We start from the raw sequence: 15,917 nt of genomic DNA on the forward strand, positions 1-15,917 counted from the left end.
GCTTGTGCTCTTTGAAGATGCAGATCAACAGCAAACAGCAGGCCAGAGATGAGATCAAAGCTGGGCCCAGCGAGGGCAGGGAGCTCGCAGAAGGAGGGGGAGAGGGTTATCTGCGTCACTACATGGTACAGGTAGAAACAGGTGCGTTGGTGCGTTCTGCTGTGTCTTCTCATTTCCAAAGCTTGTGCAGGTTTTTTAAAAGCTGGTGAATTCACGTCTTGTCCCCAAGTTCCAGGCCCCCAATAATGCAGACCTGTCCCACCTACTGGATACAAAGACAGCTCCCCACTCCCCGCCCCCCCCCACAGGGGTGACCAGTGGTCCTCATCCTTTAGTAGGGCTGGGGAAGAGTCAGCCTCCTCCCTGCCCCTCCCCAAGGAGCAGATGAAGGGAGTGGCAGTAATTGTGTGCTGGGGGGTAGCTAAGGGGAAGACAGATGGGGAGCTTGGTGACCTTGGGGACCTGTGGGTGTGGGGTGGGTGGAGTGGAGGGGGGCCAGGGTCAAGCACAAATTGGGGGAGCAGCACGCCCCTCGGAGCGGACTAGCTGTTCAGGAGGGAAAGGTGACCAGAAGTCCCGATTTTTAAACAAATTTTCCCACATTCAGCAGTGTTTTTATAAAGTCCCGATTTTGGGAAAGAATGCACGACAAGCTAAGGTATATGGTTTTCGGCTGCCATGTGGCTATTTTGCCAGGATATGAGTTTTATCAATGGTGTCCTGCTTTAACAATATTAAGTTCTGCTCCATCCCTTCCCCCACCCCCCACTCCCCACCCCCGGACCCCAGCACTGGGCCTGGAATTCTGAGAGCTGCCCAGGAGCGCGCGGGACACCATACCCAGCAGTGGTACCAGCCAGCCCCCTTAAAGTCTGGCCTAGTTACTGGAGTGGGAAAGGAGGAGGGGGCGGGGCGGGGCGGGAGGATAGGTGGCGGGAGATGCTGGGTGGCAGGCAGGCCAGGGCACAGGTTCCTCTGGCTTTGGGGCTTTCTTCTCCCGCAGAGTTCTAGAAGAGACTCTGGGAGCAGCTGTACCCTGACCTACAGGTTCTCTTTGAGTTGGCATTGACTCGATGGCAGTGGGTTTGGTTTTAGAGTTTTTTGTTGTGAGGTCTGACCACTAGTACATATTTCCCCAGCCCAGTTTCCATGCCTACTATACTCACGAGGCGACAGCTCTCAGCTGACTTACTTTGTGATCTTTCTAACATGCTCTGGTCTGCGTATGCTCTTATGACTCCATTACAACTGTGCCTGAGCCTGGACGGGTCGAGCTGCAGCCAAGAGAAGCGTCGACTACTGTTTGCTTGTTGCTGGGATTTCGGTTGCTAGCCTTATCGCGGTTCTGTGTGTTAACTAGAGTAAGTAGCATTTGTGAACCGGTATTAACAACATTTTTGAGAAGGATCATCATTAATGGAAAAGGAGGAAACAATTGAAAGCTTTCAGTTAGAGAGTTTACACAAGTGTTATGTTCACAGAATTTAAGAAATATTACATTTAAGCAATTTACACTTGTATTATCTAGTATTCAATGTGGGAAACAGAACAGGGAGGAGACTCTATGTGAGTAAGGTCTCAACACTCAGACGTTAAGGAGTCTGGGAGGCCAAGGCTCCCGTGGAGGGGACTTTCACAGCTGTGGGTTGGAGACACATCCCACTCACATCCTCCTAAGTACAAGTTATTCCCCATGATGCCTCCCCCCCCAATGTCAAATTTAAGGTGCTGTTTGCAAATACATGGTCGCTGACTTGGGAAGTCAAGTGCTTGAAGGTAATCTGCCTGAAGGTTGTCAGTCATTGATTGAAGGCAATCAGACCCCATCGTCTCTCCCACCCTAAGGAGAGCGCACTCCCTTCTGATAAGGGGAATGGATGGTCCCCTGAGGAGAGCGCAAAGACACCTAAGGTCAAGCCAGCTCAGACTGCCAACTTGATTCTGAAGTCCACCCCTCTTGTGAAGGATGTGCCTTCCTGTCACATGTGTGCCTCTAGTGCTGGGACACCTCGAGCTGGTCCCTTCCTGTTACGCGCATGTCTATCGCACAACCCCTTCCTGTTAGGACGCATGTACTTACCATGGCCTGCGTACCCCAGATTATGTAAACTCGTGAGATTACATTCCTAGCTCTCTGCTCGGACCTGGCTCCTGAAGTCATGACTGAGGAGGTGAGCCCTTGCTTGCTCAATCTTATCTGATGTCTCTTTAATTTACCCCTCAATTACACAACTGCCCCTTAACTCATTCGGTTGTGGAGACTGGTCCCCCACCATTCTATGACTAAAATTAATAATAAACGTTATTAAGAAATCTGCATGATCTGGTAGGAGACGCTCTTGGGGGTGAGGGAACGGGGTGGGGGGTGATGGCCTCTTCAGCTATTCCAGTGATGCCAGTGCCCGAGGTCGCCATGACTTGCAATGAACTCAGGAACCACGGGCTTGGTTTGGTGGGTTTTCAGACGGAAGAGTCTGGCCATCTGGTGAAGTCACACTCGGAAAGTGTGTGTGTGAGAGAGCGCGCTCCTGCTGGGGTGTTCAAGGACGTCCCACAGAACACAGGGCTGTTGGCCATGGTCAAGGGCAGGCAACAGGGAAGATTTCGTAGGCACTGTACTAAGCCCTTGATATAAAATGTATCCCCTCCTACTCTGCATAACTCTATGGAGGAATGGGGAGGGGACTGTAAAACCATGATCTACCTGTAAACCTTCAAAACAATTCACAATACACTTTTTTAATCTTATGCATGGAGGACACCTTTTTAATGCTTATCCCATGCAATAAACAGGGCCAACAGGTAGCCTACAATGCCCACAGAGCTGGGAGTCAGATGCTTGCTTCAGCTTCAGAGCTCAAAATCAGCTCCTGGGGGCTAAAAGGTCCACACCGTTTGTGATGTAGCACAATTCAAGACCGGGGCCTGATGGCCTACGGTCTGGCTCGGGTTCAGGGGACTCCCCCAGGGACTTCCCATCTCCCTCGGCACCCTCCGGCTGTCTAGTGTCTCTCCTCTTGGGGGGAGAAAAAAATGGGTGCTCCCTCTGAGCCTCACTCTTCTCGTTTGGAATACCCCCCTCCCCTGCCCTTCAGGGCCGAGCAGGAACCTGGCTGTGCGCCTCCTGATCAAGTAGGCCAGCTGGGGTTCACATCAAGTGGTTGTGTTCAAAGGCCCCTGACGAAATGGAGCTCTGCTTGTGCAGAAGAAGAGTCCATCAAGGGGGTGTGGAGGAGTACCCCCAAGGTCACTTTATGCATGAGCACCCTATGGGCAGGCAGGAACATAACGACTGGACGAGGAACTGCTCAGTCTCTTAATTCCAGCCGCTTGGCTTGTGTCACACACTTGGTGTCAGCTCTGGCCTGGCCATCTTCTATCCCCATCTATTTCCTCACTAGTCCACCGCCGCTAACAAGAAACTCAGTGCCCACGCCTCCCAGGCAACCTCCCTGCCCTATTCCCTTGCACTCTTGGTAAGTACAAATAATCTTTTCTACATATTAGCATGTTTTCTCTAAGTGAGGTCAGACCATTTCTCCTTTGTAACAGACTGGCTTGGCTCAGCAGCACGTCTCCAAGATTCACCCACGTAATGGCGAGGGTCAGGACCTCCTTTCGCTCAAGTGCCAAGTATTATTCAACCGGGGGTCTGTACCACGGCCTGCTTGTCCGCTGATCTGCTGATGGCCATTTCCGTTGCTTCCCTTTTTGGGCTATTGTGGAAAGTGCTCCGATTAAGATTGGTGGTCAGGTGCCCGGGGCCGTTTCTACCTTCGCCTCTTCTGCGTCTAGACCTAGGATTGTTGGCTCATGTGATAATTCCATGTCCATCCTTTTGAAGAACCACCAAACCACTCCATTTTGTATTCCCACCAGCATTAAATGAGCGTTCCTATTGCTCCAGACCCTCTCCAATGTGACTGTCAATTTGTTGCAACAATGTGCTGTCTTTGCCCTTCTAAGGCTGGGGGGGGCTGTATCTCATTGCAGGTTTGATCTCTCAGGGCCCCTGGGGATGCTGTTGGGTAAGCACTGGCGAACTGTTCAAACCCACCAGCTGCTCCTTGGGAGAAAGACAGGGCTGTCTGCTTCCATAAAGATTGACAGCTCACTGAAGATACAGCTCAAGGAGAGGGGCAGGTCTGCCCAGGCCACTCGGGAGCAAACTAAGAGAGAGAAAGAGAGAGACCCGCATCCTGGCTTACTGAGACCCGAGGAGGACATTCCTGCCCGGAGCAGCCAAGGCACAGAGAGGAGCCTCCAGGAGACACAATGTCCCCTCACCGACCCACAGCACTATAGGGGACAGCACTGGAGACACAGTGTGGGCACTGAGCCTGGTCTGACGCCCCCACAGGAACAGGGGAAACAGGAAGGGAGCGCAACAGAGCAGCAAGGGGAGCAAAGCAATGAAGTCCATGAGGAATCTCAAAAGTAGACTTTGGAATTGGGAGGCAGGGCTTGGCACCTCATCGGGAAACATTCATAAGGGTCAGCAGACAGACCTGGAACTATTTATAGGCCTTTCCTTTCCTTTTTCCATGTCTATCTATATAAGATAGGCAGGATAAACAATCCCGAGGAGAAAACAATGGGACATGGGAGAGGGAGAGATGGGGGAAAGGTAGGGAGAACCAACAAACCCAGGGACAAGGGCACAACAAGTGATCTAAAATCAATGGTGAGGAGGGTGTAGAATGCCCAGTGGGGTTTGGTCACCTTCAGTGTAGCTGACAGGAACTATTTAGAGCCCAGTGAAGGGCAAACATGATGGTGGGACAAGAGGAAAGTAAACGGAAATAAAGGAAAGAACTCAGAGGCAAAAGACATTTATGGAGGTATAAATATAGGTACATATGTAAATCTATTTTATATAAAAATGGGGATATAGGTCTACATACATATGTTAAGTATTAAGGTAGCAGACAGACATTGGGTCTCTACTCAAGTACTCATTCAACATAAGAACACTTTGTTTTAATAACCTGGCATTCTGTGATGCTCACCTTCCCAACAAGCTGAAGACAAAATGGGCGCATAAGCAAATGTGGTGAAGAAAGCAGATGGTGCCCAGCTATTAAAAGATATAGCATCTGGGCTCTTAAAGGATTGAAGTTAAAAACAATTGGCCATCTGGCAGAGGAGCAACAAAGCCCACATGGAAGAACCACACCAGTCCATGTAATCATGAGGTGTTGACAGGGGCAGGTATCAGGCATCAGAGGACCCAAAACAATGATATTGGTACAAACAAGGGGGTTAGAGTGGAGACATAAAGCCCACCTGTAGACAATTGAACATCCCCTCTCAGAAGGGTCACAAGGGAAGGATGAGTCAGCCAGGATGTAGTATAGCACCAATGAAACACAACATTGCTCTAATGCTTCCTCCCTCCCCCTACCTCCACTATCGTGACCCCAGTTCTACCTTATGAATCTGGGTAGACAGGAGCATGTACACTGGTAAAGATAAGAGCTCTCGACACACGGAATCCAGGACAGATAAATCTCTCAGGAACAGTAATGGGAATAGCGATTCCATGAGGGTAGGGGGAAGTTGGGGGAGAAAGGGGGAACTGATCACAGTGATCGACATATAACCCCCTCCAGGGGCACGAACAATGGAAACGTGGATTAAAGGAGACAGCAGTGTAACATATGAATATAACAATTTATAATTTATCAAGGGTTCATGAGGGTTGGGGGTGGGGGGAAGAGAAGCTGATACCAAGGCCTCAAGTAGAAAATGTTTTGAAAATGATGAGGGAATCATATGCACAAATATGATTGATACAATTTGTATCAATTGTAACAACTGATGTACCGATTGTTATAGGGGCTGTAAGAGCCCCCAATAAAGTGGTTTATTAAAAATAAATAGATAACAGATTGACTGCTTTGAGAACTCTGTATGGGCTTGCTTTGCAAGGAAATCCACTCCGCAGCAGTGGGCTTGTCTAAAGAAATGGCTAAGGGTGTGGAGCATCTTTCCACGTGCTTGTGGACCCTTTGGATGTCCTCTCTGGTGAAATTCCATTTTTGTAGATTATAAAATAATTTTATTATGGGTTGAGATAGTTAAGGTTTATTGTGCCAACCTGGCCGATAAGCACATGGGGGGATTAATTGAAGGGCAGAGAGATAAATGGCTCTGTGAACCTCGCTTTTCTTGTTTTCAGGTCTCTTGCTTCCTGATGGTTGGACCAGGGTGCAGCTGCCTTAGCCTGTTCCCTGCTACAACTAGCAAGGCTCACTTAGTGCGAGACATCCCTAAGGCTTACCTACCCCCATGCAGCCCTGGTGCTGGAGAAGCTGTATGGAGACCCCTGCCAGCGCTGAGATGCTTACACCGCCACTGGATTCAAAGACTTTCTACCCACTGGCCTGTGATCCTCCTGTATTTGGCATCATTGTGTGTGTTTGAGGAGGACTTTGTAGATCGGTGTCGGACATATGGGCTAAGTTGGATTTATGGGCTTGGACTGGATGGGATTGGGATGCTTTCTGAATGTACACTTACCCTTTATATAAAACTCTCTTATACACATATGAGTTTCTGTGGATTTGTTTCCCTAGTTTACCCAGACTCACACACAGGTGTTTTCATTTATTATTAACATTGAATAGAATAGACTATAGAATCATAGACTAGAAATGTGGATGACATAAATCTACATATCATAGACTAGATAGGTGGATTCATATAAACAAAATAACTTTTTTTCAACTTTTTTTTAAGAGTTGAAAAATCTGACTGTGAAAACAGATTACCACTGGTACAGATAGGAACTGGAAACACAGGGAATCCGGAAAGATGATCCCTTCAGGACCAGTGGTGAGAGTGGTGATACCAGGAGGGCGGAGGGAGGGTGGGGTAGAGAGGGGGAACCGATTATAAAGATCTACATATAACCTCCTCCCTGGGGGATGGACAACAGAAAAGCGGGTGAAGGGAGATGTTGGACAGTATAAGATATGACAAAATAATAATTTATAAATTATCAAGGGTTCATGAGAGAGGGGAAGCAGGGAGAGAGGGAGAAAAAATGAAGAGCTGATGCCAAGGGCTTCCGTGGAGAGCAAATGTTTTGAGAATATTGAGGGCAATGAATGTACCAATGTGCTTTACACAATTGATGTATGTATAGATTGTGATAAGAGTTGTATGAGCTCCCAATAAAATGATTTTTTAAAAGAAACCAGATTCCCTATATCATAGAAATGTTGATTTAATTGGGGTGCTTGTCCTTTTGTATTTTGTATGCATTTTGGATATTTGACTCTTATCAGATCCCTCCCCCCATCTGAGGATTACCTTTGCTTTGTTGATAAGCAGGTGTATTTTAAAAACTGCCTTAATGGTGCACAATCTGGAGGAAAAGAAGAGAGAGACTAATAATGTTTGGGATAGCTTGTTCCAGGGGACACTGAAAATCAAGGTTTGGAAACAGCTAGCTGCAGGACAGAAGAACGACGGGGCTTTCCACACCAGTAGAGAGTTACGGGCTCAGAAACCCACAGGGGCAGTTCTACCCTGTCCTAGAGGGTCACTCTGAGGAGACACCCACCCTGTGGCAGTAGAGGAGAGAGCTGCAGGACAGGTCGGAGGGAGCTAGCTGGAAAGATGAAGGGAATTTTAGAAAGGGTTACTTGGGTAACGTCACAATTTGAAGTGGCATTTTGGTAGCTGCATGTTTCTTTTGCTCTGTCATGCTCAGACTGAATCAAGGGTATCTGTACTCTGTGAACAAGCCCTTGGAGCTGCACCCAAGCCAGCCCCAATGATCTCAGACGGAGGAACTTCTAGGTCTGAGCCACCCACCACCATCACTTCCGCCTTCTCATTCTAAATGGTCACTTTCCCAAGGTCCCTCGGGCACAGGAGCGTGCTCCAGCATCTCATCTTCCCCCCGGCATGCACACACTTGGCCATTCCCAAGGGCAGATCCCTCCCCTCCAGCTCATCCTTAGGGCAGGCAGGAAGGGAAGGCAGGTTAGAGGGGTTCTCTCTGGAGGCTCCTGGTTTCTGAGACAGGCTAATTACAGCCTTCCTTATTAGTGAGCCATGGGGTTGCATTTCATCAGCTGAATCATAGCCGATGCCTAGGCCCAGGGGCCATGGGGATGGGGGGAGCCAGGGACTTGTGGGAGGGGTGGGGGTGGCCAGTGCCCCTGCTCCCTTGGTTGCCAAACCCACTCTGCCCCACCACTTTGGAAGGTACCAACCCACTCACCTCCCTACTCCAGGCTGTTTCCTGTCACCCTCTGGAACTGTCCCATCTGTCTGTCTGGCCTGCATGAGGCCCACGGCATCAGGACCACCCAGAGCTCATTGGGTCACCAGTTCACACATCATTTCCAAGTCTCCCAGTTTCTCTCTCAGCTCCCCACAGTCACAGAACCGGGGTCCACACCAGGAGCGTGGCACCCACAGCTCAGCAGGACCCTAGCACCCACAGCCCTCAACCACAGCCTGCCAAAGGCCATTCTAGAACCTCCCTGCCTCTGCCACTTGCTCCTCCCCACACCTTCCTCTTAGAGGTACTTTCCATTCGCATTTCAACCAGGAGACTGGTCTGCTTACGTGGCCTTGACTCCACAGAACCCTTACTGGAGATGCCTCATGGATTTGTGTCTGGAGCTATGGGATCATTGACTATCCAAAAGCCATGCTGTCGCCTGACCGTGAGAGTATGAGTCCACGATGGGAGCTCCCGGGGGTCCTAACTGGATCCCAGAGCTGATTTGAGCCCAAGTGGAGCGGTTCCCGCAGGCCGGCCCGGGAGGGGTGGGCTCCCACCAGCACAGTCCCGGTGTGTCCACATACTCTGCTCAGAGGGAGGAACGTTAGAGGCCCTGTAGAGACCGAACCACCCTGCCAGGGGCTTGAGGCTGCTGTCTGCTGCCCCCCCCCCCCCCGTCACCCACACAGCACCTGGGCAGTTTGGGGTTGACGGGCTGGAGTCAGTCAGATTAGCTAGTGGTGTAACTCAGCAGTTTCTTCCCACCTCTAAAAGCGCTGGGGAAAAGGGAGAAAGAAAACCACACACGAAAGCTGTGAGGATTAAACGAGATGATGCAGAGAAAGCGCTGAGCGCAATGCCCAGGACACCATACTGAATGCATAGGAACGTTTTTTTAACCTCTGAATGCACAAACTTTTAACATGCATGAGTTTCAAGGTCTCCAATGACCATGCAGTCTGTGCAAACTTGTGGGTGTATAAATCTCTGGTTCCTGAGCCCGGACACTGGGCATAGGTGGTCCCTTTACCATGGCGTGATTCTTGTTCCCCTGCCCCACAAGGGACAGCCACAATGGTAGGGCAAGAATCACTCCTCTGTTTTTGCCAGGGTGACTTAAGAACCAAATCCCGGAAGCTGGTGGCCAGGTGGAAGGGCAAGTGCCCTGTAACTGCTGGCTCCCCCACCCTCACCCCCGGGCAATACCTTGTGCTTCTGCACAGCCTCTTCCGTCGGCAGATTTCTGCCAACCTGCTAAGCAGGAAATGAGATTTCAGGGACGTTTTTCTTTGCAGTCATCTTATGACTGGTGAAGGATGCGTGGGGAAGCTACGGGCCGGGCTCTGGGTAGTTAACCACAGGGTTGCACCCACTGGCTGCTCTGCAGGAGAAAGACAGAGACATCTCAGAAACACCGCCTCAGTGGCTGCGAGCTGGCAGACTGGATGGCAGGCGACTGGGTTGGGTGCCTGCGAGCCTCCTGGAGCGCGTTTGAAGCTCATTTGCGTGTCCATGGATCTGTAGGAGGAGCTCTCTTCTGGGCTGTGAAGACCCAGGATCCAAGGGGCAAATATGCTGCTGACAGGCCATCGCTCCCCAGGGCGTGGGGACACCACTGCCTGCAGAGCGCAGTTCTCATGGCAGTTGGGCCCTGCTTCTGAGCCCTTCTCTGTGGCTTCATGGGGTGGCTTTCTCCATCCAAGCGTGCGTCTCTCTCAGGCTCTCCTGGCGAGGTCTGCCCCTCTCCCAAATGACCGCCTAGGAAGAGTGTCTCGTGACAAGGCCCAAGTCCATGCAGAAACCAAGCTAAAGAGGGAGGAGCGCACTAGATAGCTGGGGCTTCCCCAAGCGCCTGGGAAATGAAATAGGGATTTCCCCACCAGCTTTTGGAAGCGCCCTTGGACACATGCAATGTTTCCCCCAGAAAGCCCGGAGAAACAGCTCCCACAGGGTGGTGGGGTAGACGGGGCCGTACGGTTACGGGTCGGTGGCGTGATTTTGTTATGGGCGCGAACCTCGCTGCAGAAACGTTGCCACTACCACCAGGCTGCCTCCTCGTGGTCTCCACCTCACCCAAGTGTTGCTGACATCTTGTCACACTCGGGGCCCAACAGCAGCAGACAACGTCATCTCAGGCCCCTCGTGGCCGGGAAAGAGCGCCTTACTGCCGGGCTGGCCACAGCCTGGCCCAGAGGAAGGCCAAATGCACCCGATTCTCTGGCTCTCTGGAAGCTCCCCAAACCCTCGCTCGTCTCAGCCCCCGCCGTCTGGGTGTCTCCCACCTCTCCCAGGAGACAGGGCGTTAAGCGGTGTGGGGAACACCCAGGGCCAGACTCTCACCAAGCTCCTATTTTGGCCCAACATATTCAAAGAGAACATTTTATGGTCAAAGCAATGGTCTGTCGGTTCTATCGTACAAGGCGGCTGCTGGCCACAGGACAATTGAGGAGCTCAATTTTACGCATGTGTACTGATTTAATCAGTCAGATGTTGGAATCACGCCTAGCAATGATCAGGAACTGGCTTGTTTCGCTGTGTTGTAAGGTCACCGTGGGCTGGACCGGCTACATAGCAACTGGCCGCCACGTGTGGCCGGTGGCTGTTTACTGCACAGCTCAGCAGCTCCAAGCACATGCGAGCTGCCCCAATGGTGGCAGAGTTCCAAAGCTGGGCCCAGGGGAAGAGGGTGCCCTGCAGGAGGAGGTCCAGCCTGAAGCAGTCCCATCCCCACCCGGTGGCCATCACAATGGCACCAGCACCGGTGTCACAATGCCGCAGGCAGGAGGCTGAGCAGCAGCAGTCCTGCAGCCCGGCGGGGCAGTTTCCCACAGGGCCACTTCTCTTTGTCTGCAGACCTACTTACAGCAACTAGGCGCCAGTGGACCCCGTTTCCCGGGGGATGGAAAAGCACCCAGCAGGCCTCAGGCTGGAGACCCGCAGAAGGGGGCAGGGCCAGTGTGGAGGGGCTGCAGGGAATGGTTCCGGCCCAGGCTCACGACGCCACAAGACCCAGCAGCAGACAGAACATTCTGTGAGCAGCGAGCAGCTGCTCCTCTTCTTTCTTACGGTTTGGTTCTTCTACTTCTTCTTCCTGCAGAATTACCTCTGAGAGGCTCCCCTCCAGCCTGCCTAGAGGCACGGCCCAGCCCCTGGGTGTGAAGGCAGAGGGGCTCCGGGCTAGAGACCAGCTAGGACTCCGAAAACCCAGACCTCACTGAGAACCCATGGAGATGGACAGCGACTGGAGTGACTGTGGGGGCTCCCCACCCTTTCCCAGGCGAAGGCTACGCTGCGGGGTCCTGTGCCACACACCCCCAGTGCGCTTCTTCCCTCCACGTGAAGGACAGTCGGCAAGCTCCTACAGGCAGGGCAGGAAGATGGGGCCCCTGGGCAGTGGACCACCACGTCAAGGCTCAAGACCTCCCCTGCTCTGCTTGGGGTGCTCCGCTCAGCCACCATGTCCACGGGAAACTGCACTGTCCCTGCCCCTGGGCTCTGGTGAGAAATAAACTGTCCAGTGAGCCACCTAGGCAGCAAGAGAGCTTTTATTCCAGGGTAAAGTAACAGCCCAGAAGTGGCCGATGCCTTTTCGGTGGGAGGAGTGAGACATGACTATCTTTAGGAGTCCGGTGGTACCCAGGCTCAGGTGCTTGAATCCACCAGGCACTGTGCACAAGAAAGATGCGGCAGTCTGCTTCCTTAAAGATTTCCAGCCCTGGAGCCCCCCGAGGGTGGTTCGACTCTGGGATATAGAGGTTGGAAATGAGTCCACTGCGGTGGGTTTGGTTGGTGTTTTGAAGAATGGATCCTTGAAGGAAGGGTGTGGATGTGGCCTTGGCGGTACAGGGAAGGTACTGCCCACTCAGTGGCTCCCAGGTCTGGTTTCCCATCAGATCAGCTCCCCCAAGTCCTCCTATCGAGAGTCTGGAGAACTTGGCCAACGGGGCCCTCAGCCTGGCCCTGTCTGGGCACCCTGGGCTTTACCTTTATGGGATGTGGTGGCTTCCAGGAGGTTTGGGAGTGGGCTAATAGGACCACCCTCCCACCCCACCCCGATCTCCCGCCCCTAAAGAAGGGCTCAGCACTCAGAGAACACCCAAGCTGTCAACCTGCTCCTGAGACTCGGGTCTTGACCCCTAGGCCACAGCAGGACAGGAGCCCCACTTCTGGGGAAGTGCTCCCTACAATCATAGCTCGGGGTGGATGGATTCGGGCAGTGGTGCTGGAGTCTCGCCAGCAAGGCAAGGCAAGCGGGCTGCATCGAGGAAGCAGGAGCAGGAAGCCTCTGGTAGGAATCAGCTAGACCACTAACCAGACTCCCTAACTCCCACCCCAGGTACTTTAAATCTTTGGGTTTGGACTATGGCCCAAGAGTCCAAACACGGAACAAACGTCCCCTAACAGTTATTCTATCTGCTCTACGCGCGCAGCCCGGAAGCCCCATGCTCCCTGCGCCAGATGGGAGAGCTGTGGCTTCGTGCCTGGGCCACCCCCCAAAGGACTGTCGGCCCCGTTGCCTGCACCCGGCTGGCTGACTCTAGCTGGGGAAGACGAGAGAGCAGGGAGTGGCACGGTGGGTGTTCTCAATGACCTTCAGAGCCTGGACGCTATTCAGCACGCCCGTAGAAACGTGCGTTTCCCCTAGATTTTGGATGGGAAAAGGGCGCTCCCCAGGAATGGTCCCCATGCAGCAGTGAAGGCTCCATGGCTGATGTCGAGGCCTCACGCATACCCAGACCATGTTTCTGCCCTTCAGACAGACAGGCGTTAGAAGGGTGGGGCTGCTGTGACTGTCTGTCCTGGGTGTGTGGGCGTGGCAGGGAACGGGTGGATGATGGCAGACAGGAAGAAGGAGAAGGCTACCCCGCACACATCAACGATCACTTTATTAAGGCTCGAATGGTCTCCCAGTGGGAGAAGCTGAGTCACTCACCCCACAGACCCCTGCATGGTTCACTTCGGTGGGGGAGGGGCCACTCTGAAGCTGGGGGTGGGCCGCTCCTATAGGGCCATTGCGAGGCAAGGGTGCTCCTCTGACAACTGCCTCGCTGACCAGGGTGTGCATACGAGCCTGCAGGGGTGTGGACAAGTGGGCGCCCTCGGCAGGGAAGGGGTAGTGAGAGGTCCAGGAGGGCAGGGACGCCCCTTCCCTCTCCCAACACAACCTATGGCTTTGTTATCCTGCTGCCATGGGAACAGGAGGATCCTGGTCCCCCACCCCTCTGGGCTACACTGTGAGGTGATACAAGAAAAGCCCACCAGGCAAGGAAGGGCAGCCTCAGGGACCTGCCCGCACCCACCCAGAGCCTGGGACCTGGCTGGATTTTGGGCACCGTGACTCCTCCCGGACAGGTCTTCCCCAGTTGAGGACAGCCACTCAGAAGTGGACCCGTAGCACGTCCTGGCTGGCGACCATCTGTTGGCAGGCTGAGCACACCATGGGCAGGGAGCGCTGCTTCTCACCCAGGCAGGGCCGGCACAGGAGGTGGCCGCAGGGCAGCTGATACACGGGCTCCTTTCTGAAGTAGGGCGAGAACGCTCTTTTGCAGGTGGCGCACTCGGGGCCCTGGCTGCTCCCAGGCTGCTCTAGTGAGTCAGGGAGGAAAGTGGGCCAAGGTTAGAGGGCTGCTGCCTGGGCCAGGCATGTCTCCTAGAGCCAGGCGTGCTGGGGGTGGGCAGCATTGCTGCAGCAGGCCTGGGGCCACCTCCCCCTCCCCCAACTCTGGGAGGCGAGCTAGCAGGGAGCAGGGCTGTGTGGAAGGTCTCAAGAAAGGACTTCGGAGGGCAGCAGCGGAGAGGCCTCAGCCCTTTCTCGGAGCCTTCCAGCCAGACACACTTTCCCCAGGAGGAGATGCCAGGGCCAAGGCTGGGCACAGGCTTACCCTGACAAGCAAAAGATCAAAGAAAGAAAAGTGAGCCAGGACAAGAAAATGAGAAAAGCAGGAGAGGGCCCAGTATCCTAGGACTGGGACAGCTCAAGGTGGGAGGAAGTCACCAGGCCTGCCTGCTGAGCCAGGTACCTACCTGCAGGCCCCCTCAGGCCCCTTCCTGTGCTGTTCTCCTTCCTTGCTTCCTGCAGGGCCTTCTGGACAGAGGGCCCGGTGGCCAGGTCCTGCTAGACCCACCGAACTACACTGGCCTCTTCTCTGTGGGCCCGGCCTGAGGAACCTGCTCTTCTTCAGTTGCCAAAAACACCCCAAACTAAATGCTTCTCACCCCACCTCCCCATCCTTTTTCCATGACAACAATCCCGTCTAGCCTCTTATTGGCATCCTCACTGGCTGACTTTCCTCTAAATCCATTTCTAAGCTGCCCTCAGTGCCGCCCAAGCACAAGCAGACCTCCCTCAGGTTTCCGTTCCCTACCACCTCTGGGGCAGCCAGGACTGCCTGGTTCCGTCCAGTCCCACCTGCAGCCCCGTCTGTCTGTACCCTGGAGTCTCGGATTGCTCTCCCTGTTCACACTCGGCTGGGGCCTGACTTGGGACTTGCTGTCCCTTTGCCTCCCCAGTTGCCATGGGGCTGATTCTGACTCACGGCACCCTGTGACTGTTGGAGTTTGCAATCTCTGATTGTTCAAAGGCAGTGTGCCAGTTCTTTCCTCTGGCTGCCTCTGGGTATCCCTGAACGTTCAACCTTTTGGTGAGGAGCCAGGGCCTCCACCACCCTCTGCCTTGACTGCCCTTGCCCTTTGAGGCTTAGATCAGACCCACCCCCCACACCCCCCTCTTCCAGGGAGACACCTCTGATAGGCCTGCTCCTGCGCTGTCAGTGCCCTGGAAGAAAGGTGACCCCTGCTACCAGGCCCTGGTGAGGCGTCGTTAAAGGATAGGGAAAAAAGAAGGCAGGCGGGTACACCGGCTCCGGTTTCCTGAGTGGCTCTCACAAGCTCACAGCCTCTTCGTAATGGTCAAAACAGAAACTTCATCAGAGTGGGCAGGAGAGCGATGAGAGAATGGGAGGCAGAACAGGAAAGAGGTCTGGAATAAAACCAACCCCGACCCTAGCCAGCACTTGCTTCGAATCTAAGTAAGTCTATCATACAGCTCCCAAGTTCAGGAACTGTCTGTCCAACAACATGGATGCTCAATAGGAGGTGGGGGAAGACAGGTTCAACCCTGAGTCTGCCTCCACATCACAGAATAGTCCCCAGAAGTCAGATGGGAGGCAGACTACGTTGGCAAATACACACAGAAAAGGAGAAACCAACAAAAGGCCTCAGGACAGAATAAAGGACATCAGAACTTACCCCAAACCAGAGGCAGGATGGATGGCCACAGCCGAAATCCACAGAATGACTAGGGCTTGTCTAAAGAAAGCCTTTCCCAGCTGAGTTAATTTTTACAGGCTGCCCTCAGCTCCTGCTGGCAAAGGAAAGCCCACGCTCTCCTCCCTCAGCCTGGGTGCTAGCGCTGAGGGAGGCACGCCCCCCACCCTGCGCAGAGGGCAGACCACCAGATGGAGGACTCTCAGGATATGGATGGGGCCCATGTTACCGGAGCTGGCACCTGGCCTCCAGGAAGAGTGGCTCCCTCTTGTGGCAAGGTGCTGGGGCTGTCCCTTGGTCATGCGAGCCGTGAAAGAGGGCCTGGAGCCGAGGGTCGATGTCAAGGCGAGTTCCAAGCTTTGTGACAGCTTCTGCTCGTGAGACACTGGACCTGCCAAGAGACGCA

At 53.5% G+C, this 15,917-nt stretch overlaps 1 protein-coding gene across 3 annotated transcripts in view; it reads right to left on the reverse strand.

Moving 5' to 3' along the window:
- Positions 1-13,118: 13,118 nt before the first annotated feature.
- UBOX5 (U-box domain containing 5) overlaps positions 13,119-15,917 on the reverse strand; it is a 34,520-nt gene continuing 31,721 nt past the window's right edge. For 2 of the 3 annotated variants that reach the window (XM_075563914.1, XM_075563913.1), the window contains 2 exons: positions 15,741-15,902; positions 13,119-13,831 (listed from right to left, as the gene is read on the reverse strand). In XM_075563914.1, coding sequence (XP_075420029.1) covers positions 13,623-13,831; positions 15,741-15,902 — 371 coding nt within the window. In that variant the 3' untranslated portion in view covers positions 13,119-13,622. The remainder of the gene's footprint in view (positions 13,832-15,740; positions 15,903-15,917) is intronic. The other variant, XM_075563915.1, reaches the window with a different exon arrangement.

The sequence above is a fragment of the Tenrec ecaudatus genome, chromosome 12 (assembly GCF_050624435.1).
Source record: "Tenrec ecaudatus isolate mTenEca1 chromosome 12, mTenEca1.hap1, whole genome shotgun sequence".
NCBI lineage: Eukaryota > Metazoa > Chordata > Mammalia > Afrosoricida > Tenrecidae > Tenrec > Tenrec ecaudatus.